This window comes from Geotrypetes seraphini, chromosome 17 (assembly GCF_902459505.1).
Source record: "Geotrypetes seraphini chromosome 17, aGeoSer1.1, whole genome shotgun sequence".
Taxonomy (NCBI): Eukaryota; Metazoa; Chordata; class Amphibia; order Gymnophiona; family Dermophiidae; genus Geotrypetes; species Geotrypetes seraphini.
This window is the reverse complement of record NC_047100.1, coordinates 28,399,462-28,425,783: the sequence shown is the minus strand read 5'-3', so window position 1 is coordinate 28,425,783 and position 26,322 is coordinate 28,399,462. Positions and strand designations below refer to the sequence as shown.

Here is a 26,322-nt window from a genome sequence, read left to right as displayed (position 1 = left end):
TTAGGGCATAGAATAAATTCCGAGTATGCAAAGACCAACAAGGCAAGTGCATGACTTCGGCCATTTACATATTATTCTACAAATGCTGTCATCTCTATGCAAATGTTCACACCATCCACAAAGATTTTATTCTGCAGGTAATCCCTGGATCGTGGACCATAACAACGGAATGCCTCTCTGGTTCCATGGAAGATGTTGTTTACTCCTAAGAGGAAAGCAACTAATTTTCAATCATACTACAGAAACTCGGCCAATGAAAAGAGCACGTTGAATTTTGTCCAAGAAAAAGAAGGTTTCTGCAGCCTAAAACTTAAGTGAAGGAAAACCAAACTTAAATGGATATGGAGTTTCTATTTTCCTCTAGACCCTGACTCACCTTCAGTAGGTGTAATCTCAAGAGAGCAGTATACATCGTCTGTCTTACAGGTAGGTGATGTCAACCAATGGAGTCCGAAATGGAGTCCAGTTTGTTTATAACAATTTTTTAGAACAGTGGTTCCCAACCCTGTCCTAGAGGACCCTCAGGCCAGTCAGGTTTTCAGGATAGCCCTAATGAAAATGCATGGAGCAGATTTGCATGCCTGGCACCTGCATTATATGCAGATCTCGCTCATGCATATTCATTAGGGTTATCCTGAAAACCCGACTGGGAACCACTGTTTTGGAAGCACATTTACACATCTTTTCCAAAGGGGAAGAAAGGCATGAAGTAACCAGCCAGTTGAGTTTTTAGTTTATAGAATTCAATTCCAAATGGGAGGAGGGAAGGCATGTAAGTATGTATTCTGCTGTCCTCAGAGAAGATCAGCTACAGATAAGTAACTGTCTTCTCCAAGAACAAGTAGGTTACATTAATCTCATATGCAGAACTCTACCTATAGACTGCCTTTAATTAAAAAAAAAATAAGGAATGGGAAAGGCCATAAAATCTGGAACACTAACTGAACAACAATTTTTTTTCCTTTTTTTTTTAGGCAGCCTGGAACTGAAATAAATGAGCATAGGTGGGTGAAGTTGGATTCTAGGCCCCAAATAGATTCTGAAGAAACCAGCTGACCAAACTGATTGTTGTGTCGGGAGTCCTGTTCCAAGCAATAATGAGATGTGAATGTACGGGCTAAAGACAACATCGCAGTGCAGCACATTTCCTATATGGAGGATGAACTCAAGTGGTTTACTGACATAGCCCTAGCTTTAACATTATGATTGCAGGTGAACTGGAGCAGAAATGAGGGATATTTTTGTTGTCATGAGTGGCAAAAAGATCTATTGAGTGTGTCCCAAGCTGTTATTGAGGGACCACTTCTGAAGCTGCCAATTCTGCCTATCAGACAGTTCTCTTACTCTGCTAGATATATGGCTGAGGGACATCCCTTGAGAGAGGGCCACTTTCACATTGTTTTCTGAGAAAGGAGGTATGACCTCATTCCTCTCTGTTTGTTGATAGAATACACTGCAACCTGACTGTCTGTCTATGTTAGAGTAACTTTGTTGGATAACTAATCTCTGAAAGTCTTTAGAATACTGCTTGCTCCAGGAAATTTGATGAAGCCTTTCCTGAGATGACTATAGTCCCAAAGTGTGGAACCCATCTACTTGAGATCCCAACCTTGATTGGACACATCTGTCATCAACACCTTTTGGATCTGAGGATGATCAGAGATACTTTTGGCTAGACTGGATTGAACTGGACCATACCCCAGGGTGGAATGATGATGAAGATATCCTGAAGATTCTCTGTGGCTTGTGTCCACAGGGTGGATAAGGTCCAATGAACTTGCCTCAAATGGGAGTTCCATGGGCTGTGGCAGTCATATGGCCTAGCATGCTCAACAGCTGACCTACTGATACCCTACTAGCTCTTAGGCTCTTCTACTATCACTTATATGATTTAAGATCTTCTGCTGGGGAAAAAATGCAGATGCCAGAGTCATGTCTAGAAGGGTTTAGTTGAGATTTTGGATAGTTTATGACAAACCCTTGTAATGCCAGCACCTGAATGGTCATATGCATTTTTTTTGCACCTGTTTCTGATGAGCTCTTGACCAGCCAATTGTCCAGATAGGGAAATGCATACACTCCTAGCCAGCATAGAGATTGTGCAATGACTTTGGCCTCGTGTCAGTACTAAGAGCATCTGCAAACAGCAGTATGTGATACTGGAAGTGATGTGTCCCTACTATGAATTTCAGATACTTCCGTAACTTGGATGTATCTATATGTGAATATAAGCATCCTTTAAGACCAGACAGCATAACCAATCTCCTTTTTTATATCATGGGTATTAGGATACCTAATGAAATCATCCTAATCTTTTGCTTGACCAGATATTTGTTCAGGCCCTTAGGCTAGGACTGGATGAAATCCCCTGACTTTGTGATCAAGAGATATTTGGAATAAAATCCCTTCCCTTTTTCCCTGGAACAGGTTCAACTGCATAAGCCTTGATAAGCAATTCCTGATAGCCTAACTTTGATGCACTAGGCGGGCAATTTAAGAGGAATGCATGAAATTGCAGAAAGTAATCTAACCAGATAATACTTAGAACCCACTGGTCTGAGATTTATAAGGGGTACACTTTGCTTATAAAAAAAATAAAAAAATTCAGCCTCTTTCCTACTGGAGGGTCACGGAGATTGAGAGGGCATAGGATGAAATTAAAAGGCGACAGGCTCCGGAGTAATTTAAGGAAATACTTTTTTACAGAAAGGGTGGTAGATGCATGGAGCAGTATCCCCAAAGAAGTGGTGGAGGTAAGAGACTGTGTCTGAATTCAAGAAGGCGTGGGATAAGCACGTGGGATCTCTTAAAGAGGAAGAGATAATGGTTATTGCAGATGGGCAGACTGGATGGGCCATTTGGCCTTTATCTGCCATCATATTTCTATGTTATGCTCCATTAGAGCTGGTCAAAAGATTATCCCTAGTTTTGACTGGGGAGATGGCTGGGCTTTCTGGGTCCTCTGCTGTCTAGTGCGAGAGTGCGGCCCCTCAGTTGTCTGAGAGGAGCAAGAGGGGGAAAGATACCTGTGTCTTTGAGAGTTAATAAGACTACTTATTGCTCTCTGCTAAAATACCTCCTGGAAGAACAGACCGGGTAAGGAGAAGGCTTGGAGAGGGTCTTAAAGAGCATCAAAGAGTGCTACTTGATGAGGACAACAGCCTCCTGCACCTTTTCTCCAAAGAGATTCTTTCCATGGCACAGCACATCTACCAGCTTTTCCTGCACTTCTGGCTTGAGATTTAAGGTTAGCAGTCACGCAATTCTGTGGACACCAATCCCCGCTGCCCCTTCAAGGACTTGGTGTCAATGCATCCTCTGCAGGCAACAATTGGGTTTGGAGTATTGGTTGCATTGCCTCAAGCCTCAGCATACACATTCTCAGTCATAGTTTTGTAACTGGAAAAGAAGCACTTTATAAGATCCTCAAATTTTTGCATGAGCTGCTCCTCAAGGGCTGCCACGGAAAATGACTGGGGCATCACAGTCGGATTGGCCACATCACCGAGATACTTGGGAGTGCAGAAGCTAGGTTTTGGCTCCTTGGAGCCTCTCGCAACCTCTCGATGTTGAGGATGAGCAGTCCTTGTGCTGGGGGGTGCTTCGAGGGCACTGGCAACCTTGGTACCTCAATGCTCAGTGCCACACTTTGAAAGCACCAAGGGCACCAGCATCTTTCACCCTTGAGGATGATGATGATTCCTTCTGCTGCCTCAGGAAAGAATTGGAGGATGACCGATTAAAATGGCTTCTTTCAATACCTTATGTCAAGAGAGTTATCAATACATTCTCTTATGTTGACGTGTCCCCAGTGTCTAATGCGGCTACAGAAGCCATAGTGACCAGTGCTTCTGATGCCGATGAACCAGACTTATCTGCGTCAAAAATATATTTGCTCTGCTGTTTCTCTCAACCTTGGATTCCTCTCCTTGACATCTGTGAACACAGGAGACAAGAGGAGGAATCAGGAACATTTCTTAAAGCCACTGGGAGCTTTTATCTGGAACATGTCTGGAAAAATAACTGCAGTAAAATCAAACCTTGATGTGAAAATATTTTTCCCGACCCAATGCTCTAGGCCTAAGAAGACTAGAGTAGGTCACAGAAAATAGAAATTACATAGCCAAAAACACCCCTAAAGAGAATAACAGGAATTGAAAAGGGCCCTATACAACAGCAACACTTCTAAGCAAGAAAGAGTAAATATGGCAGCAAGAATTAATTTTGACATCAGCTGAGGAAGAGCTCTAGAAGAATGAGTTAGCTCTGCAGAAAAATGGCGACTTGCTAGGTCCTGCACAACGGCGGCAGGTAGTAAGATGCGTATATGCACGGTGCAATGTTGTTATAAGCAAGCTGGAGAGCATTCCCGCATGGGCTCCATCAGATGACATCACCCATAGGTAAGACTAGTGGAGCTTTCTTGTCCTCAGAGAAGTCAGAAGAGGCAAGAAATTAATTTCCATTTTCCATTTTCCATGATATAAAGTTACAAAATACGGTGACAAGAAGGGAAGTATGAAAAGAATTTAAAACTTCCATATCCTTTCTTGCATTCACGAATGACTAACACTTAAAATTCAAACAGCATCACCTAAGCTTTGGTCAGAGGGAACTAAAAGCACACTTGATCTAGTTACAAATATCAAAATGCAGGCTTATGACTCTGAACAGTGAAAACAAATCTTGGAATGGATCTGATTCACTCTTACTTTAATCTCTGCATATATAACTTGCAGGTTATACACAATTTTACTTTTTTTTTTTTTTTTTGCAAGTGCAGGGTATACACAAATTTATGTACTAAATCAGTGCTTTTCAATAGGAGTAATATACAATTGTACATTTTATTGCAATAAATGCAAGGTATACATGATTTTACTTATGAAATTAGCTATTTTTCTGTTAGGTATACACGTGTGCGGGTTATATACACAAAATTATGGTGTAAGTGTGCAATAGATCAAGACATGCTTCTTTTCCTGACTTTTAAGGCTAATTGGCTGCAAGCCATCTTGTATACTTGCCTTTTTCTTCTGTGGTGGGTTCTGCGGAGATACTTTTATCCCCTCACATGTCCTCTCGCCACAAGGAGACATGGATCCTTGTGATGCCTCTTTGAGAAGTCCCTGACCAAGTCTACTAAAATATCCCTCAGCTGGAGAATTACAGCACATGCCTCCTTCTGTCTGTGAAGGCTTTCGGTCCCCTAGGAGAGGGGACCCCTGCAGTGACCCATCTGCCCGGGGCATTGCATTCAAAGGGGAGAAGGCATACATTAAATTAAATTCGGTCCGGAAAGCCTGATCAGAGTTTCTTAGCGAAATCTGTCCTTCCCCACTGCGACACAAGAAGCCGGGATCTGAGGTGTTGCTGTATGGTAGTGAGGTGCTAGGTGACTGAGCGGCTAGCTCAGTAAGTCCGGTACTGAGAAGGGTCAGATTTTCCAAGCAGCTGGGAGCAATGGGATCCACGAGTCCAACCTTTGTTAAATCCAAGTCTGTCCGAAGGCAGGGCTGTAAAAGTCAGAAAACAAATTTGGGGAAGGGGCAGGAGTGCAGGAAAAGAAGGAAAAGAAAAAGCAGACAGAAAGAGGGATAAAAGGAGGATGATAGAAGGAATCAGGAGAAGGGTGGGGATAATAAAAATATATATAGTCATTCTGCAAGAAAAGAAACCTCAAAAAGGACAACATTGTATGCTTCATATTCACTACCAAAACCTAGATTCATTTAGTTACCCTGCAGTCTGCTGAAATGCTTTTGAAAACAATACATTCTTCCCACCTTTTAATTTTAAATCCCATGCTGCCTTTTACCCATTCTAAAGAAAACCATCAGAAATAAAGCTAGAAAATGCTGAAGAGGGAAAGAAAAATCTGGATCTGTTACTCAGACATCCATAATGCCACTGTGCTTACGAGATCTGAAGCTTCACCAGAGCCAGAGGGGTTCAGTTTATCTCCCCCAGCGGGTACACAGAAGTGCTATTAGTGGTTTGCAGGGAGTAGTAGCCTCTTCACATGTACTTTGCCGGAGGGAGGCTGAAATATTTGATTTTAAAAAAAGAGCAGCGAATCATGACATCAGCATTGCAACAGAGACCATGATGTTCTCCAAAAGCAAAGACAATAAACTAAAGATATGATACCATCCAGTGGGCAACAGGAGACACCCCAAACTCCAGCAAGCACCAGACAAAAGCAGCCAATCATACAAGAGTGTTCATCTATCCATTTTCTGGTTATCCAAAGGTTAAAGTGATTGCCTCCACCAAACAGGAAAAATCAGCCAATGACATGCCAGTGTTAACAGGCAGAAAACAGGTCATTTCCTCTTAGCAAGCTGTACAAAATGCCTGCATATCCAGTGGCGTAGCAAGGGTAGTTTGCACCCGTGGTGGAGGCGTCTCCTACCCCAGCATCACTATGCTGTGCGTCTTCCACCTACCCCCCCCAAACCTCTTCAAATCTTCACCAGCCATGAGCAGCATCTCTTCCCTACTGCTTGCGACAGCCTCATCCTTCCCCCTGACATTACTTCCTGATCCCCACAGTGACATCAGAGGGAGGGATGAGGCCAGTGCGAGCAGCAGGTAAGATTTGCATCTCGCGGCCGGCAAAGATTTGACCAGGGAGGGGGGAGGGAAAAGGAAGGGTGCCAGTGCCTGGGGTGGCCCGCCCCCACGCCCCCCTTACTTCGCCATACTTTGGAATCAATGTTAAAAAAAAATTAATAAATTTCACTGCAATCCCCTTTGTAGTTACCTGGTCTTTCCACCACCACAACAGCATCAGATTTACAAGTTTTAACATAATTTTTAGGAATGTTAATCTAACTCTTTGCCCCCCCCACCCCTATTCTTTCCTTACACACACTCCTATAACCATATACAATCTCCCCTCAAGCATTCATTTAGGGACCCTTTTACGAAAGCTTAGCATGCACAGTGCCATATAAAACAGGGCACGCATTTAGTGCATGTCAAGCTTTAATAAACAGGTCCCTTAGTTTGTTAAGTCTTTCTCTTCATCCTCGGTTAGTCTCTCGTTCATTTCCCCATTCGTTCAGTGCCTACTTCTCTTCCCCCACCCTTTTTAATCCCCTTTTGTTGGGGCACACACACACATACACATGCTTACAGCCTCCTAGTGCGATTCAGATGGTGTGATAACTACCTCGGGTGACAGAGACTCGGGCCTATGCGCAGGGGAACTCTCAGGGGAGGATATGTTCTAGAGGAGGGAAAAGCATCTTGTTATTCATCTACTCAAAAAGTCAGGAAGCAAAATAAAACAAACCAAAAACTAAGTACAAAAGAAAGCGATAACCAGCAGAGAAGTTAGCCACAGCTATTCTAGAAGGCAGAAGGTTTTGGTTACACAAGTGGGATGGAAGTAAAAAATTAAAAAAAAAATATATATATATGTTTATAATTCAAGAAATTATTTCTGAGTCACATTAACTCTATGTAATCAGAGAATACATGGCTGGTTAACATAGCTTGCGAGACTTTTTGGAAATGCACACTATACATATAGATTTTTGTTACTGCTGTTGATTTAATATTAGCGCTACTAAATTTCATGCTGCTGAGTGAAATCCAACGTCGAGGTGAGCGGAAATGAAGTGTGGATTAGAAATGATTTCTCTATATTCTGCGGCAGCCATATCAGAATATGGACTGTACAAGTGAAAACGCTGTGATCATGTGACATAGGGAGGGGATACAATCTCATACTTCAACAAAAGGAAACTAAATCCCGCTAATAGCTGTGGTTAATATTGTGCTTCAAATTAAAGAAGAAAAAAGAAAACCAGAATCCAAACAAAATAAAAATCCCAAACAATGGCGAAACAAAAAGGTCATTTGGATTCAACCCTTCCTACCCTCTCCCCATTACATTAGCTGTTTCTCAAACCTCTTTCAAAACACTGAAGAGGAGAATCCGGAGAACAAAGATACTGTTTTTGCTAAGATGACCCCTGCTTCCTTTGCCCTCCTTTGGACAAGAAGAATTAGAGGGTCATCATGAAGCCGTTTTGTTGTAATTTCTGCTTCGGGGGGTTTAAATCCATGTCCGCTGTTCAGAAGACCTTACAAATAGACAGGAGATACAACTTTGTTCTCAAACCCAAATGTATTCACATTCATCTCCTGAATATTTAGGATTTTCTGAAATCAGACTGGGCAAGGAAAGGTGAGAGAGTCCCTGGTCGACAGTAAGCAGATGGGTGGCCAGAGCAGACTGCATCGCTCATTTCCAGAGAAAAAAAAATGTGCACTTAATTTGGATGACATTAAGGACAAAACTCCATTATGCAAAAGCCCAGATCTATGACATTCCTTGTTACAGTCTGGCTGAGATTTTCTCCCCTAGCTATTACCATTTAAGAAGCCATCAGGTAAAGAGATTCTCAGGGAACACCATGCTACATCCTCAGTTTCTCTATTTCTACCTCCTGTGCAATGCTAAACTCAGTTGGTATAGTGTGAAATAAGAAAAAGCCCATCAGAAGAAACGGTCAAAACTAAAATCTGCTAATACAGTGCTCCATGGTTATCAGTATTAAATCTGCTGAAATGAAAAACGTACAAATGAGAAAAATGGTGTGAAAGACAGAATCTGCTCCTAAGGCTGGCAATGGGCATGGCTGGGGGAAGGAAGAAGCAAGGGGACTGGAGGAGATAGGTCAGGAGTGAACCTTTCATTCAAGGTCCAGTTAACACAGAATTGATAAAGGTTCATAGCAAAGGGATTTTGAAACTAGTACACTAGTGCAGCACACTGCTTCAAGCTAGCAGCTCAAATCACAGTGCTACAGGCTCTTCCCCATCTGGACTAGGTAAAAGAAAACTTGGCAGTGTGTTTCTCTGTACAAGAACTTGCAAAGTGTCTTGAAAGAATGTACCACTGTGGGAAAACTGGAATGATCTTGGCAGCTTGATGCCCCAAACCAGGTAAAATCCACAGAGCAGCTTCAGTCATTTTGACTATGAATATAGCCAAATTTCTATGGACTTCTAAATGTGGCTCATTTAGATCAGAGCAAAACTCGGATATCTATGGGGTAGCTACTCCTCTTGAAGATGGGAAGAAAAGCACAGCAATTCAAATAAGGGCATCTGCAGTAAGCAGGTCTGCATCAGCCTCCAGATGGGTAGAGAAGAGACTCAAAGCCTTTAGTGACAAAGTATTGAAAAGTCAAATAGCAGCATCCAGTGCAGAGATGGGCTGTTCTGTGAGAAGCAGCTGGTTTAGTCGGAGCAGATGTAAAAAGTGAAAGGGCTTCAAGGCCTATACTGAGGGAGTTTTAGCCTAGATCTCAAGTGGTCATGGGGCTGCTTTAAAAGAGGTGCTAAAAAGCCCCTCCCCCAGCCATGTTATCAAAAGCTTCATCTGTTGGGTACAACTGTCTGGACTTCCTATTTTAGGTCCTTACTTACCTCAAACTGTAGTGGAGTATTACAGCGGCTAGCAGCAAGAGAAGGAATTGGAGAAAACATCAGGCCATATCCATTGCGACATTCCTCTTCTCCGGGCAAGGAGGAGCAGGGTGTGGTGAGCGGCGGGCTCAGGGAGCTGGAGGTTGAAGGAATGGGAGGTGGAGGAGTGATGGGAGACAGGGGCCTCAATAACTTGGTTACATTCTGCTCCATTAGATAGCGAGACTTCCATTTCTTTAAAGGGGTTGATAAATCTGTGGTGAACAGGAAGGCACAATGATTTCAAAGGAAAATCAAGCAAGATGCCATCAACTCTTTTCGGGTTCACTTTCACACACCTTTCTCTCGCTCCTCAAGAATGTTTCATTCAGACTCGTGCTTTAGTTCTAGCGTGGAAATGTTTCTGTTTCGTGCCAAGTTCAAGTTCAATTTATGTAAAATAGCGCATATATCAAACCAAAGGTAAAGCTAAGCAGTTTACAAGAAAAAGTTTAAAATAAATAGGGTAGGAAAAAAATTAAACAAAACAAAGTACAATCAAACCACCAAAGAACATGAGGAAAGGGGGTGCTCTTGCAGAGCCCATCGCACTTTTGGCACTCCCATATGATTTTGGTATCCTATTAGCACTTTGAAAAGATTGCGCCATTCTGCACAGCCTCTTTTGCACTTACCTGCACTGTCTTTGCAGATGTTAGAAGAGTTGCAGCTCTCGTTGCTTTGGTATAATGATTGAATTCTGTTCTCTTCCGGGGTACAAGAGGCCTGAGTCATACCTTCATCCAAAGCCTGTTTCATCCATCGCTGCCAACCACAAGACCAATGACTTTACTATTAAAGTGCTTTCAAAACATCTCTTATATGCATACAAGTATAGGCATCACGAAACATATGCAAAGCAACGTGTGCACAAGATGGCTGAGCAAAGGTATAAGTCCACAAGGATATGGACAAAGATGCACATCGATGAGCACTAGGGCCGACAAATCTACAAACACTCTGGCAAGCACTCACAATAGTAAGTGCGCAGATAGATAAGACAAGCACAAATACCTTTTTACAGGAGCCATAGGTCCCATCCACAAGGAAAGGCCGCCTGCGCCGTTCAGGGTTGAAGGGTGATCCAAAGCGGATGTAGTGTTTAGGGGTGGTGCAAATCAAGGGGGAGTGGCTGAGGCCAGGCAGCATGTTTAACGTTGTCGCCAGGACGGTGGGGTCAGTGGTGATACGCAGAGGGCACTCTATGGGACAGTCTTGCTTCTCTACCTTGTCATTTAGCCATTCTGTGACTAAATACTAAGAGAGACATTGAAAGATTAGGAAAAGAAAAAGAACTAATCTCAAGAACATGTTTCTCAACTTGCCCAATCAGATCATCCTGTTGGCCTTATGTCATTGTTAATCAGGTATTCTAGTCTGCCTTTACCTATTTAGTCAAGGTCTGATTGCATTGCAAGAAGTTGGCTCAGTTACCCAGGAAGTTACAATGGACAGATTGACGGAGATATTCACATTACAACTATTTATTATCTGCTTCTGCTGTATATCAGCAAGATCGATAGCAGAGCACAAATACTAGACTGTGATTAAAAATAACCCCAGCAACTGTCTCCAGATTTTTCAGCTGCCTTAACTGGCAGTCTCTCTGTTTATGCTTGACCTAACTTTACTGGACACAAAGAAGTGTGGGGAGCTTATGATTCAGGAGAAGCCTTGGCATACATGTTCTCATGTAAACCCTATTAAAGTCAGTGTTTCCCTATTTCTTCATTCATTCCATTTTCTATACCATTCTCCCAAGGGAGCTCAGCATGGTTTACACAAGTTTATTCAGGTACTCAAGCATTTTTCCTTATCTGTCCCAGTGGCAATGAGGGGCTTGCCCAGGGTCACAAGGAGCAGCGTGGGCTTGAACCCACAACCTCAGGGCGCTGAGGCTTTAGCTTTAACCACTGTCCCACACTATCCCCTAAATGGCATTTTAATCATTAGATGTGAAATTCCAGGTTTGAAGTAATCACAAGGTAGTTAAAATATGAAGCATAAGTTCATGTGAATTAAAAATGGAACACATCTACAACAAGATCAGTATATACCCAGAAATGTGCTAATTATTATTTTATTTTTAAGATCAAATCATGTGCACTGGCTGGTAAAAATCAAAGCACATCTAAGGACATCAGCATTCTGATGTGAACCGTGCAATGTAAGTGCACCAAGAAGGCAGCAATTATACAGTGGCTAACTCCAGTGACACATAAAAGCGCTGATTTCAGAAGCATTAATAATAATAGCAACTTTTTTTATGTCCCGCTATGCCTTATTGTTTACATCAAGAACTGTATAGTATGCAGTGAAGATACATCAACACTTAGCAAGAAAATGGAAACCAACGATCTTCTAAATGTTTGATATGAAAACGAGTTCAGAAGCAGATCACTCAGGGTTTTATTCCAGATACCTGCCTGAAAGGATAATGTTTTGTCAAGATGTCTTTTAAAACTGGCATCCATTAGGAGTTGGAAATGCAAATAAGGTCATTCTAAGTGTAAAGCAAATTCTGTCTGAAAGAACAAAATGTTTCCCGAGATAAGCGGGTGAAGTGCCAAAAACCAAATCTGAATATTATTCTGGCTTCAACCAGCAACCAATGTAGTTTGTTATGGTACGATGTGATGTGTTCACCATGCAGGGCAGAAACTCTGCACCTATTTCTACGGCAGTCTGCTTGCATTCCAGCGTGCTAGTGGCACGTTATCGAGAGCAGTGCATGCTCATAGCAACTCAGTCCTCGAGACGCACCCGGCCAGTAAAATTTTCAGGACACTCACAATGATGCCGGAAATAGATTTGCAAACAGCACGGATAGCGCAACGTACATGCAAATCTCTCTCGTGCATATTCATTGTGGACATCCTGAAAACCCGAGTGGACTAGGCTGAGAATCCTGCTTACATCAGATACTGTGGGTACTGCACATATTCTGAGCATAAAGTCCTGTCACCTGACTGTGGCACTCACTTTCTGAAGATTATTACTGCAGTGGTTCTCTGCCACAACTTGATTTTATTTTGCTTGAAAGTTACTAACCATATTCACAATTAGACAATTTTATACTGTATGCACTTTCAAAGATATATTTGAAGAATTAATGCCATTTGTTAATATTCTTAGCTGGTCTAACTAGCGCCCATGCTTAGGGTCACAAGGAACCTATCCTGAGGGAACCCCAGCCAGTCAGGTTTTCACGATATCCACAATGAATATGCATAGCAAGAAGGCAGTGTATGCAAATTGATCTCATGCATATTCATTGTGGATATCCTGAAAACCTGACTAATTGAGGTTCCCCCAGCACAGGTTTGGAACGCACTGTCCTAGATTGCAATGTATTTTTAAACACTTATCTGATCCTAGAGAAATTGGAGATGCTTTTTTTTGTAATAAAGAATATATAAATTAAAGTTAAAATAGTGATGAGTTTTGCTTTTGAGCTCAAGGTTTGTTCTTCTGGATGAATTAAAAAAAAAACTTGGTGGAAACTGCTTAATAATAGGTATGATACATAAGTGTCACATATAATCTGTTCTTGAAAACTGATATTCTTTTCCACATGCCTGAACATGAAAAAATATATTTAACTCTGTATAAACAGTTACAATTCTCTGAACTACAGAGAGTGTAGGAGCTGGAGATGATCAAATATGCCATAAAAATTCATGCTCTGACCTGTTCTGTGCCAATCAATAGACCCAGTCTATACAAGGATCCCTTTCCTCCATCTGAGAGCCCCAATAACCTCAACAGAGTTTACTAACAACTTATGTTAATCTAGTTTCATAAATAAACATTTAGGCCCAGATTCTCTAAAAGTGGTCCCGATTTTAGGCAGCTGTAGGCGTCCTACAGCTGTCTAATCAGCCAATCGGGATGCACGTTTTTTTAAAAAAAATGCTCCCCAGGCAGGCCTGAAGGCGCCTCCGGGAGCCTAGGGAGACCCGCAAGATGCCTAAGCTCGTCTAAGGGCCTTAGGCGGGCCTTAGGCTGAACCTAGGCGGCCCTACGCGTCTCCCTAGTAGATGAGAAGCTTAAAAATGTAGGCCAGCAAAATGCTGGTCTACATTGTAAGTAAACGCGGCCGCTATACTTATCGCGGCAAGGGATCTCTCTGCCGCTATAAGTATAGCGGGCCGTGGCCCCTGACCGATCACTGGCAGGAGGGTGCCCAAACCCTCCTGCCCGAAGACACCCCCCCCCCCCCCACTACCGACCGCCCCCCCCCCCCCCCCGACACTACCAACCGCCCCCCCCGACATTACCGATCCCCCCCCCCCCGACAATATCGGTCGCTGGCAGGAGGATGCCCAATCCCTCCTGCCCGAAGACGCACCCCCCCCCCCGGCGCTAACAACCCCCACTCCACCAAACCTGTTTTTACAGATGGGTCTTGCACGTCGAGCAAGCAGGCACGCCTCGTCGAAATGAGGCGGGCCCGCCTCTTCCCAGCCCATCCCGCCGAAGCCTAAGGCCTGATTGGCCCAGGCTCTAGAAGCCTGGACCAATCAGGCCTTAGGCATAGCGGGTCCGCCCATCCCCACTTAATCTAAGGCCTGATTGGCGATCGGTAGTGTCGGGGTGGGGGGCGGTCGGTAGTGTCGGGGAGGGGGGTGCGTCTTTGGGCAGGAGGGTTTGGGCACCCTCCTGCCAGTGATCGGTCAGGGGGCCACGGCCCGCTATACTTATAGCGGCAGAGAGATCCCTTGCCGCGATAAGTGTAGCGGGCCGTGTCTAATCTAACCCGATTCTCTAACCCGCGTCTGTAACATGGACGCCGGTTACAGAATCGGGGTTTAGTTTAGGCCGATTCTGAATAGGACGCCTCTCCCGGGCGTCCTATACAGAATCAGGGCCTAGGTGTCTTGCGGACCTCGCCTTCAATATAGGCGGCCTGCCTGGGGAGCATTTTTTTTAAAAAAACGTGCATCCCGATTGGCTGATTAGACAGCTGTAGGATGCCTACAGCTGCCTAAAATCGGGACGCACTTTTAGAGAATCTGGGCCTTAATGCCAGCAGCCCTGTGAACACTGCTTCACTGTTTTGTTCTCATCTACAGATAACACTGCCCAGGCTGATTTACCATCAGCTGATAGTTTGGTGCACTATTTTTAGATAAGATTTTGAAAACTGGAAATTCAATTCCTCCAGATTTAATGTAGTTCTTCAGTTTGTTGATCAAAATAACACTGATATATGTCCTGCATATAGATTATAGACTAAATGTTCCAACACATTTCAGCTTTGAAAGTTAAATCCTTACTGAAAAGAATGTCTTAAATCTTCTTGACTATTTAAAGGCTGACCCTCTGAATAAGATACGAGATTGGACTACATCGTTGCAAAATAACTTTTTACATGCTGTTTTTCCATCTGCATTGGGTGGAATTATATTACCAGCCCTTAAAAACAAAACGCTGGACACTACACCTGGTGGCCAGTTATAGACCAGTGGCAAGTCATCCTTTACTTGCTAAATTAGCAGAAGCATGTGTCTCAGAACTGGTATCTGATTTTTTGATTAATTTTAATTGTTTGCATCCTTTGCAATTTGGCTTTAGGCCTTTTTACTCTACAGAATCTGTCTTGATGGCTATTATTTCAGAGGTTAACACATTGTTTGCATATGGTAAAGAAGGGGGAAGGGTGTAGGGCTCCGCAGCTCAGCTGATCCTAGCAGGGGGAATCCCCATCAGCTGAGCCGACAGGAATCCCCAAAACCGGCTCAGCTGATGGGGATTCCTCTGCTGCCATCCGACAAGGTAGTTGCTTTTGTCATTTTTCATGTGTTTTTAATTTTGGAAAATGCCCCAAAAAGATAGACGTCCTAAGGACCAAACCTTATACCTAGATCATTTTCAAAAATAACAGATGTCTGGCAGTTTTGAAAATGGACATTTTTTCTGCTGGGTTTGTGGATGTCTAGACCAAAATGTCCAACTTCAAACTTAGATGTCCTTTTGAAAATGCCTCTCAAAGACACTATAGAGTGAAAATGACTAACAAATTATCAGCAGATTGGAGTCCACTCTCTTTGAGGGTTTATTATTGAAGGTACATACCATCTCTATAGTTCTTGGCTCTATCTGGACTCCACCTTATTTTTAAAATCACAAATTGATATGATGATTAAAGTTAGTTACTTTTTTTTTTAAAATTGAATCAACATAGGAATGTACGCTCTCATTTTTTGGAAAAGCACTTTTCAATTTTAGTTCAGTTACTGACTGTCTTATTTGGATTATTGCAATGGTCTTTATTGTTTGCTATCAGCACAATTGCTCTCTAAATTACAGGTTATGCAAAATAATGCAGTGAAGTTGGTATTTGGGAGAAAAAGATTTGATCATGCTACTTCCCGTTTGACTAAATTGTGTTGGTTACCGGTAAATGCTCGCATTTCTTTCAATCTTGCTTGCTGGGTATATATGATGTTTGCCTGGTTTTGTCCAGAGTATCTGATTGGTTTGTTTTCTTTTCTATTCCTCAGTCCCCAATTTTTTCTCGAGATGGAGATTCTAGGTTGTTGTTATTTCCCTTCATTATTTTTCTTTTAGAGTGAAATATAAAAAATGTTCGCAACTCAGATTCCATTAGGAAGCGGTTCAGATTTAGAAACATAGAAACATAGAAAAAGACGGCAGATAAGGGCCGCGGCCCATCTAGTCTGCCCACCCTAATAACCCTCCCCTATTTAACTCTGTGCAGAGATCCCACGTGACGATCCCATTTCTTCTTAAAATCAGGCACGCTGCTTGCCTCGATCACCTGAAGTGGAAGTCTATTCCAGCGATCAACCACTCTTTCGGTGAAAAAGTATTTCCTGGTGTCGCCATGCAATTTCCCCCCCCTGATTTTCCATGGATGTCCTCTTGTTGCCGTCGGACCCCTGAAGAAGAAAATATCTTCTTCTACCTTGATACGGCCCATGAGGTATTTGAACGTCTCGATCATGTCTCCCCTCTCTCTGCGTTCCTCGAGTGAGTATAGCCGTAATTTGTCCAGCCGTTCCTCGTACGGGAGATCCTTGAGTCCGGAGACCATCCGGGTGGCCATTCGCTGGACCGACTCAAGCCTCAGTACATCCTTGCGATAATGAGGCCTCCAGAATTGCACGCAATATTCCAGATGGGGCCTCACCATAGATCTATACAACGGCATAATGACTTCAGGCTTACGGCTGACGAAACTCCTACGTATACATCCTAAGATCTGCCTAGCCTTAGATGAAGCCCGTTCCACTTGATTGGCAGTCTTCATGTCTTCACTGATGATCACCCCTAGGTCCTGTTCTGCATCCGTCCTTGCTAGGATCTCGCCATTTAGGGTGTAAATCTCGCATGGATTTTGACTGCCAAGATGCATGACTTTGCATTTCTTGGCATTAAAACTCAGTTGCCAGGTCTTTGACCATTGCTCCAATAGGAGTAGGTCATGTTTCATATTGTCCGTTGTGCTCTTGCTTGTTATATTACACAGTTTGGCGTCATCCGCGAATAACGTTATTTTACCACGAAGCCCCTCAGCCAGTGTTCATTACCTATAGAATTAAGGATAGTGCTCAGAAGCCACACAGAAGACAGCATTTATATGTTTCCAATCTAAGACGACACCAAATGATCCACACATGGTACAAACCATTTACATGTAGAGAGTGTGGTGCAGTGGTTAAAGCTACAGCCTCAGCACCCTGAGGTTGTGGGTTCACTTGTGACCCTGGACAAGTCACTTAATCCCCCCATTGCCTCAGGTACATTAGATTGTGAGACCACCAGGACAGACAGGGAAAAATGCTTGAGTACCTGAATAAAATTCATGTAAACCGTTCTGAGCTCCCTTGGTACAATGGTATAGAAAATTGAATAAATAAATCAACGTATTTATCTTTTTGCAAAAAACATTCAAGGTTTATTTATTTGAGAGATCATATTTTTGACTTGGTTTCTTTTGATATATTTCAATGTACTTTCAATATGGATATGAGATGTACACTCTTTTGTTAATCCGCTTTGAACCTAATAGTTGGGAGTTGGCGGACCACAAGTAACATATCATACCATCACATAACTATTTGCGCTTTGAAAATCAGAAAATATCTACTGAAATTAAGTTCCACTCACCTTTTTTGTTTTGGGATATTTAAGGCCAGTCCGGTTAGCCTGGGATCCTGCCATTACCACCGTAGTTGAATCAGTCCCAAGCAGAGGCCCACTTGTGGCTGCAACTTCCGTACTGCTGGATTCTACTGTGGTTACGGAAGTACTCGTGGCTCCCTCGTCCGGAACCGTCTGAACCACCTCCACTGGCTGGGAGTTAGCCTGCCTCTGTCGTCTCAGCCTTTGTGCTGAACTGCTTCGGTACCGAGATATACGAGACTTGGGTCGGGGCCGGGAGGGTTTTGCTGGTCCTGACTTAGAGACGGGCTTTTCTGCAGCTGCTTCCTGCAATAAGAACAGACTTATGAATCTTCCCAAATTCCCTTCCTATCCTTTATCTCATGTGCCAAAACATTGCTACTCTAAACGTCGCCAAATGATGGCGGCCAAAGCACCCAAGCTCAGTATATGCCCAGGACTAAGTCTATAGTTACAATGAGACTTATCAAATCTCCAAACTTAAGACCACATAGGGGAACAAAATCCAAAAACCAAGACCAGTGTAAATAAAGAACAGAAGCAAATTCCCTCTTTCTACAGATTGGTCCTAAGAGCCACTTCTAGTGAGGTTTACTCCTCCTTTGAATCAGTGAAAAAACACAATTGCAATGGCTCATAAAACAAATATAGTGCATCTTTGGGGCAACAGATTTTACAAGCAGAGGCAGTGTCTGCTGTTACAAAAATCCATCATTCCTATCAGTGTTTTTGTTGGCAGCCAGCATTATGCCATTCGATACTAGTATTCAGCTGGACAGAGATAGGATTGTGTTTTAGGTGGTTCAATTTGTCTAGTTTACATAAGCAATTAAGTTCACTTCTCCCTCCGTATTCACGGTTTCAATTATTCACGGTTTTTAGCTTGCTGGCTCCTTCCCCCCCCCCCAAATTACATCAGCTTGCATAGAGAAATCACTGATTCCATGCATTTACAGAGAAAATCGCTGATGCCCAGCACTTTCTTCACCGTGTTTTGCCTCTCCTTCAGGAACAGGCCAGGTCTCCCACCCTGTTATTCGCGGTTTCACCATATTCACAATGGTTTTTAATATTAAGCAGCAAATAACATATGAAAAAGTTATTCACAGTTTTTCTGTATTTGCGGTTCTGTTAATCCCCTATCCCAGCGAATACAGAGGGAGAAGTGTACTCACATTGGCTCTAAGTTGCGACAACTCTGCCCCCAGACTGCCCACTTCAAATTTCACAGTTCAACAGCACAAGCGATTTAACTGGGCAGAAGCCTCTCCTACTCACTGAATACTGACCCCCACGGTACATTCACATACACCATATATACAAATTCTATAAACTATTGTGTATACTTGCAGCAATATGTAAACATTACTATGAAAAACCAAAACAAAACGACTGAGGAAGCGATGCAGTTGGCACACTTTGGACTATGCAGTATTTTACTGCACTTATTTTTGCTAGGTTTGACACTCGCAGTTGGACCCCCAAAAAAAGCCACCACCGTGTTGGGTCCGCATTATCTACGGACTAGTATTGCCCTGATATTTTTGTAATTTTGCTGAATTTATGTAATCAAGAAACTTTTGCATCAAGAACATCGATTCCAGTCTTGTTTTGCTTTTTTCCCTTTTTTCCTGTGGAATTGATGGTTATTTTTTTGTTATTGTTGTTAACATAAAACATTAATACAAATACGTACATATTCTTTTTTTTTTTTTTGGGGGGGGGGGGGGGGGAAGATGACAAAAAAAACACAAAAAAACCCAATGCAAGTCAAATAAAATAAAATTCAAAATGAAATGTTACAGAACTTACCAAGTTTCCTCCTCCTCATTGGGTGTTCCTTTGAAAGGCAAAAGTGACAGGCTGTCGGTAGACTCTTCTAAACATCTTTCTTTTTACAGTGATGGAATAGTGCGGACTTGGTTATTTAATTAGTTCGAATCCATAAGTTCTTGAGTGTTGTTGAGATTTCTGAAGATGTGGAGGAGCTAGAGATGCTTTGCTTAAAAACAGCATCCAAAGTTCTCTTGTGCTTTGATGGATACTGCCTCTTAGTGATTAATTCCCTCAAATCACATAGTGGTTTCTTTCTGCCTCCAAACCATTCAAATAGTCCTTGTAACCCATGCCTACAAGTTTTTGCAGCTCAGATAATTTAGTTTTATAAACCACAGCTGCCTCCACTGTCGTCTTCCTGCTTCTTTTCTTGGCTACCCTCCCCGATCACAGATGCGAAGATCTCATCTTCTATAAGGGTTACTTTTGCTTTCCTTCAACCATGACGTCACAGCCTCTTTCACTTGTCTTTTCTTCCCATGATTCTGCAAAAGTCTGGTTCAAGTCAGCACTCTCAAAACCTTCAAAATTAACAATCAATGTCATCCTGCTGTTTATTCCGATACTTTGCTAGGGTGGAGGGCTTATTTCCATGCTTTAACCCAACTTGAAAATTACTGGCTTTATATTAAAGGATCAGAAGTTCTGGAGCATCTTCTTGGCATGCCTTTCCATTCTTCCTTCAGATGTTATTAAGGTATAGCTTTTTCATTGTCATCTTGATGAGTTGTTCCATGGCCTGTATGAAGGATATAGCCTTCGCTGGAAAGACACCACTTTTTAATTTCTTCCGTACTTGTTTACCATCTTGTATGGTGCAAGATGTGAAGATGCATTGTCCAGGAGGAAGAACACCTTGACATTCTCCTCCTTCTTGTATTTAAAGTCTTCCATTTGGTGTTGTACCACCTCAGGTAGCAAGTAGATGAAGAACCAATCTGTGATATCATGGGTAAACCAAGCATTCTTTGATAAACAGCATTGCATAGCCAGCTCTTCCAAGATATCCTTGATCACCCATGGCAGTCTAACGGTCCCAACAATCATGGACTTGAGGCAGTAGGTGTCTGTGGTGTTGGTACAGAGGACTGTTGACAATAGTAGCTTTGCCCTCCTCTTCCCAGGAGCACTCTTTCTGTCTCACAGCCACGGTGGTTTCAGAAAGCAACACCAAAAGAACCCAGTCTCATCCACATTGTACAGTTAATGCAAAGAGAACCCTTCCTCCTCTATGTACTTGTAGGGCAAGGGAGACCAACACTAAAGGTATGACTACTTGAATCCACAATGCTCCTATTTTAAACCAATAGAATAGTGGGGGATTGTCATGACTGTTCTCCACCAATAGAATATGGAGGGATTGTCATGGCTGTTCTTCAGCTTATAAGAACACAAGGCTTTGGATATTGGTTGAGATAATCGGCTATAGATGGTTTGCTAATGGGGGGGGAGGGGAGAATGGTAAAGAGAAGGGGGAACTTGGAACTTGGTTATCAGTTTACTATCTAGTATTTGGAAACTTTGATGATGGAGTTTGTGGATTCCATGCATTATATAACCTTTGTTGAGCTTTGATTTATTGTACTATTGATGTTCATTCTTATATGTATTTCTATGCTCTCGTTCATCAATAAAAATTGTTTAAACAATAAACCAATACAATAATATTTTTGCTGTGACCTCAGCTACAGATAGGCAGAGTCTAGTGTGTTCAGGTACCTTCTGATCTCTTTCCAGAAAGGGATAGAAGTTGAAAGAAATTAAAAGAACACAGAAGTGTCTACTATAATCAGTGGAAGGAATTGGTGGCAGCAGGAACCTCCTCTGACTGAAAATTGGGGTCTCAATAGTGAAACTATCTTAGGTTTCAGATCCTTCCCAGCCTCTGATCTTGTAGCTCTCGGAGATCACATTCAATATTATTAGTGGAGGAGTAGCCTAATGGTTAGTGCAGTGGGCTAAGAACCTATGAACTGGGTTCAATACTTTTGAATACTACAAGAACGAGAGGGCATTCGGAAAAGTTAAGAGGGGACAGATTCAGAACCAATGCTAGGAGGTTCTTCTTCACCCAAAGGGTGGTGGACACCTGGAACGCGCTTCCAGAGGGTGTGGTAGATCAGAGTACGGTATTGGGGGTTTAAGAAGGGATTAGATGATTTCCTGAAGGAAAAGGGGATAGAGGGGTATAGATAGAGGATTACTATACAGGTCCTTGACCTGATGGGCCCTGTGTGAGCGGACTGCTGGGCATGATGGACCTCCGGTCTGACCCAGCAGAGGCACTGCTTATGTTCTTATGTTATGTTCTTAATTCCCACTGACTCCTTGTGATCATGGACAAAAACTTATATTGTGAGCCCATTAGGGACAGAGAAAGCACCTGCTTGCTTTGGGTTGTACCACAGGAAGGCAGAACTTTTAACCCTTCAAACTAATGCCTTAGCAGTACAGGTCCCAGCAATAGTAGCCTACTTGCTATGTCACTCATGCAAGCATCAATAGGGCAAAAAGCAGCGAGACTAAAACACACAGAAACCAGAGCCTATTGTATAAATGTTGTTGGCCTATTGAGTCCTAGAGGGTGGGGCCCCTCTACATCCCTTCTAACACAGAGGAGGAGAACCTGGGCCCAGCAAAGTGCCCTGGCTCAGTAACATCTAAAAGCTGAAGGAGAATTCATCCACTACATCTACAGGGTTCCAACAAATCCATATCTTCCAGACCCACAAACACTAAGACTGGTCTCACAATGTTTCACACCTGAGAGCCAACAGCAGTGGTTTTCAGAATTTTAAGTGAGCTACTTGAGAATGGAGATTGGGACCCACAGGGATGGAAAAAGTTGCTGCAGGATTCCCACAGGAGCATAGTCAAAATATCTGGAAATGCCAGAATAAGCTTTGTAATTCACAGAGCGAGGCAACTGAATGCCAGAATGAGGCTTGGAATGCCCAGAAAGGCAGCCAAAACATCAGACTGAGGTTTGGAACACATATTGGTTACAAAGTGAAAATTGACCAAGAAAAACATCGGAGACTGTTGAGCACAGAAGGAAACAGAGAGCTGCTAGCATCAACTCTTGCGGGGATGGGTAGATATGGGCAAGGGTGGGTGAAATTTCTGTCTCCTTACAGCTCTCTAATGTAAACCAGTTTTAAAAGTGAACTTTTTTATTGTCTGCTCCTGCAGAAGGAATAAAGATAAAGAGCACCGTGTTTAATCTCTGCTACCCACTGGTGGTGGTATTTTAGAAATAATAGCATGGCAAGAGGTACAGAGGAGACTTTTGTAAATACCAGTTGACAAACTTGTTGCTGCTGCCACACTTTGATTTGCCTTTTAAGCAATTTAGCAAATTTTTAGTTCAGAATATAATATCTGGAGTGGCCGAGTTATTGTTTGAGAGGATTTTATAAAAGTCTGAAAATTGTCTATTCATTCTTCTAGTGTAAGCGAGCTCCAACCCTGGTCCAAACAACAATTAAATGTGTTTATGTGCTGGGTCCCCACCATTCAGGGCACACACTAGGCAACTGCCTAGATGATTGCACAAACCCTAGATTACATACTATTGAAGTCACTTACGGAAAGGTTCCATGGTAGATATGACGGTAGACATTTCCTCTCTAGACACACGCTTCGCCAAAATGCCACACTCATCCATCACTAGTCATAAATGAAGAATTAGAACAGATTTTCCATTCAATCCTTACTGAGCCCTGGGACATGGGATAGGCTTGCTCTGATTGGCTGATATCACAGCTCACATCACTCTTCTGAAGGCATGTTTTGCACATGTGTGCGCGAGCGCGCATACACGCAAAGGTACGTCGTATGTATGCATGTATGTAATTATGCCAGTGATTCCTAAAATTGTCCTGGGGGAACCCAAGCCAGTCAGGTTTTCAGGATGTTCAAAATTAATATGCATGAGATCAATCTGCATATATTGCTTCCTTGCTATGCAAATCTTTCTCATGCATATTCATTGTAGATATCATGAAAACCTGATTGGCTGGGGCTCCCCCAGGATAGGTTTGGGAACTCTTGAGTTACACATTCGTTACTGTTTATAAAAAGAGGCATTGAAATGTTAATCCTTTTTAATTTTCTTTCATCTTCATTAAGTTTTGTGTTTTCTTTTCCCAGAAATAAAACATTTTTCAGCTGCTTCCCCCGATATCAACAGCTCCGCAGTTGCATTAAAGCAGAGAGAAAAGGGTTTAACAATGCATTTACAGTTATATCATACCATAAATGTAGCCCTAAAATGATGACTTCCTGGTGCATTACTAGGAGTAAAGGAGTAACCTAATGCTTAATGCAGTGGCCCGAGAACTAGGGGAACCGGTTTGATTCCCACGGCAGCTCCTTGTGACTGGGCAAATCACTTAACTCTTCACTGCCCCAAATACAAAATAAGCACCTGTAAACCGCTTTGATTGTAACCATGAAAGGCAGTATCTCAAATCCCATCCTCATTCCCTTCCTGAGATCCTGGGTGGTGTGACATACACCAGGAAAAATCCAAATTCTTTTTGCAATTCTTTTTCCATATTTCTGCCCCAATCATCGAGAATACAAACAAAACCAAAAACGTAGCTTTCAATTATCAAATCAGAAGAATTTAGGAAATCCATTAAATCCAACTGTAGGACACAGACTTCCAATAAATGCACATTTTTAATTGCAGATTTTTGGGAAATAATCAATTTTATTAACTAAAAGAAAACCCCAATTTTACTTTTTATAAAAGTTCTGGTACTAAAAGTGAAGCTACAGGAAAATTCAAAATTGTTAAATTAAGATTCCTTGCTTAGTCTCTAAGTTCTCCAACTTCTATCACATCAAGTTCTTATCTTGCATCAAATTCAGTTGGTCCAAGCCCAACATTTTAGACTCTCCCTATAACTTCCCCCGCTAAGAATTCCTGAAAGTCACTAACTGCCCATCGTATCTACTCACAAATGCCTCCCCTAAATTCAAAACCAGCCTCATGCAGTGGATACAAAGCACTCTCTTAGAAGGCCAATTCCCACAAGATCTAGGAGAGATCATAATCACACCCATACTGAAAGACCAAAAAGGTCCTGTAGACACACCTACCAACTACAGACCGATCGCTTCAATCCCACTCTATGTCAAGCTGATTGAAGGACTCGTGGCTCAATACCTCTCTAACTACCTAGCAGACCACAATATACTTCACTCATCCCAATCAGGATTTAGATCTTACCACAGCACGGAAACTCTACTAGCAACACTACTGGACATAGCCCGACAACACCTCAGTAAAGGTCACAGGATCCTAATTATCCAACTAGATCTTTCCGCAGCCTTTGATCTAGTTGATTATACCATACTACTCCAGATACTTGATGCAATAGGGATCTCAGGGGTGGTGTACAACTGGTTCCAAGGATACCTTAAAACAAGAACTTACAGAGTTAAGATAAACGATACGAAATCCAACACATGGTCTAATCCATGTGGAGTCCCTCAGGGCTCTCCACTTTCACCCATTCTATTCAACCTCTACATCTCTTCCCTTGGTACCACTCTAGACAACCTAAATGTAACATCCTTCAGTTACGCAGACGACATAACTATCCTCCTCCCCTTCGAAACCCAAGACAACTCCGCTACTGGACACTTGGAAACAATAGAAGTAGAAAAATGGATGACAAACCACAAATTAAAACTAAACTCGGACAAAACCAAATTCTTAATGCTTGAAACGGACAAAATCCCATCCATAACAGACCTGGAAATCAAAACTACCAAATACCCAATCCAGACCTCCCTCAAAATCCTGGGAGTGCTGATAGATAGATGCTGCACTATGCAGACTCAAATCAACAAAACTACCCAAAAAGCATTCTTCACAATGCGCAACTTACGAAAAATAAGGAAATTCTTCGACAAAGAACACTACAGGATCATTGTTCAATCCCTGGTACTAGGACTTGTGGACTACTGCAATATCCTATATCTACCATGTCCTACAAAAATGATCAAAAAACTACAGACCATTCAGAACACGGCTCTCAGACTAATCTATTCCCTCGGAAAATATGACCACATAACTAACGCCTACCTAGACTCACATTGGCTACCGATCAGAGCCAGAATCCAATTCAAACTATACTGTCTAATCTTCAAAGTACTCAACGGTACAGCACCTGCCTATCTAATCGATCGCCTACACCGAAACCTTCCACCCAGAAAGCACAGTTACTTACCGTAACAGGTGTTATCCAGGGACAGCAGGCAGATATTCTTTACGCATGGGTGACGTCACCGACGGAGCCCTCGGTACGGACCTTTTTACTAGAAAGTTCTAGTTGGCCGCACCGCGCGTGCGCGAGTGCCTTCCCGCCCGACGGAGGAGTGCGTGGTTCCCAGTTAGTATAAGCCAGCTAAGAAGCCAACCCGGGGAGGAGGGTGGGACGTAAGAATATCTGCCTGCTGTCCCTGGATAACACCTGTTACGGTAAGTAACTGTGCTTTATCCCAGGACAAGCAGGCAGCATATTCTTTACGCATGGGTGACCTCCAAGCTAACAAAGAGGGAGGAGGGATGGTTGGCCATTAGGAAAATAAATTCTGAAGTACAGATTGGCCGAAGTGCCCATCCCGTCTGGAGAAAGCATCCAGACAGTAGTGAGTAGTGAATGTGTGAACTGAGGACCAGGTGGCCGCCTTGCAGATTTCCTCAATGGGTGTGGAACGGAGGAAAGCAACAGAAGCGGCCATAGCTCTCACCCTGTGGGCCGTGACAGCACCGTCCAGTGACAGACCGGCCCGAGCATAACAGAACGCGATGCAAGCTGCAAGCCAGTTGGA

At 42.7% G+C, this 26,322-nt stretch overlaps 1 protein-coding gene across 7 annotated transcripts in view; it reads right to left on the bottom strand.

The window, feature by feature from the left end:
• SETD5 (SET domain containing 5) overlaps nucleotides 1–26,322 on the bottom strand; it is a 158,213-nt gene that overhangs the window by 19,878 nt on the left and 112,013 nt on the right. For 5 of the 7 annotated variants that reach the window (XM_033926164.1, XM_033926165.1, XM_033926170.1 and 2 more), the window contains 6 exons: nucleotides 17,623–17,943; nucleotides 10,501–10,743; nucleotides 10,122–10,251; nucleotides 9,448–9,701; nucleotides 7,178–7,234; nucleotides 5,028–5,516 (listed from right to left, as the gene is read on the bottom strand). In XM_033926164.1, the coding sequence (XP_033782055.1) occupies nucleotides 5,028–5,516; nucleotides 7,178–7,234; nucleotides 9,448–9,701; nucleotides 10,122–10,251; nucleotides 10,501–10,743; nucleotides 17,623–17,943 (1,494 nt within the window). The remainder of the gene's footprint in view (nucleotides 1–5,027; nucleotides 5,517–7,177; nucleotides 7,235–9,447; nucleotides 9,702–10,121; nucleotides 10,252–10,500; nucleotides 10,744–17,622; nucleotides 17,944–26,322) is intronic. The other 2 variants (XM_033926168.1, XM_033926169.1) reach the window with 1 other exon arrangement.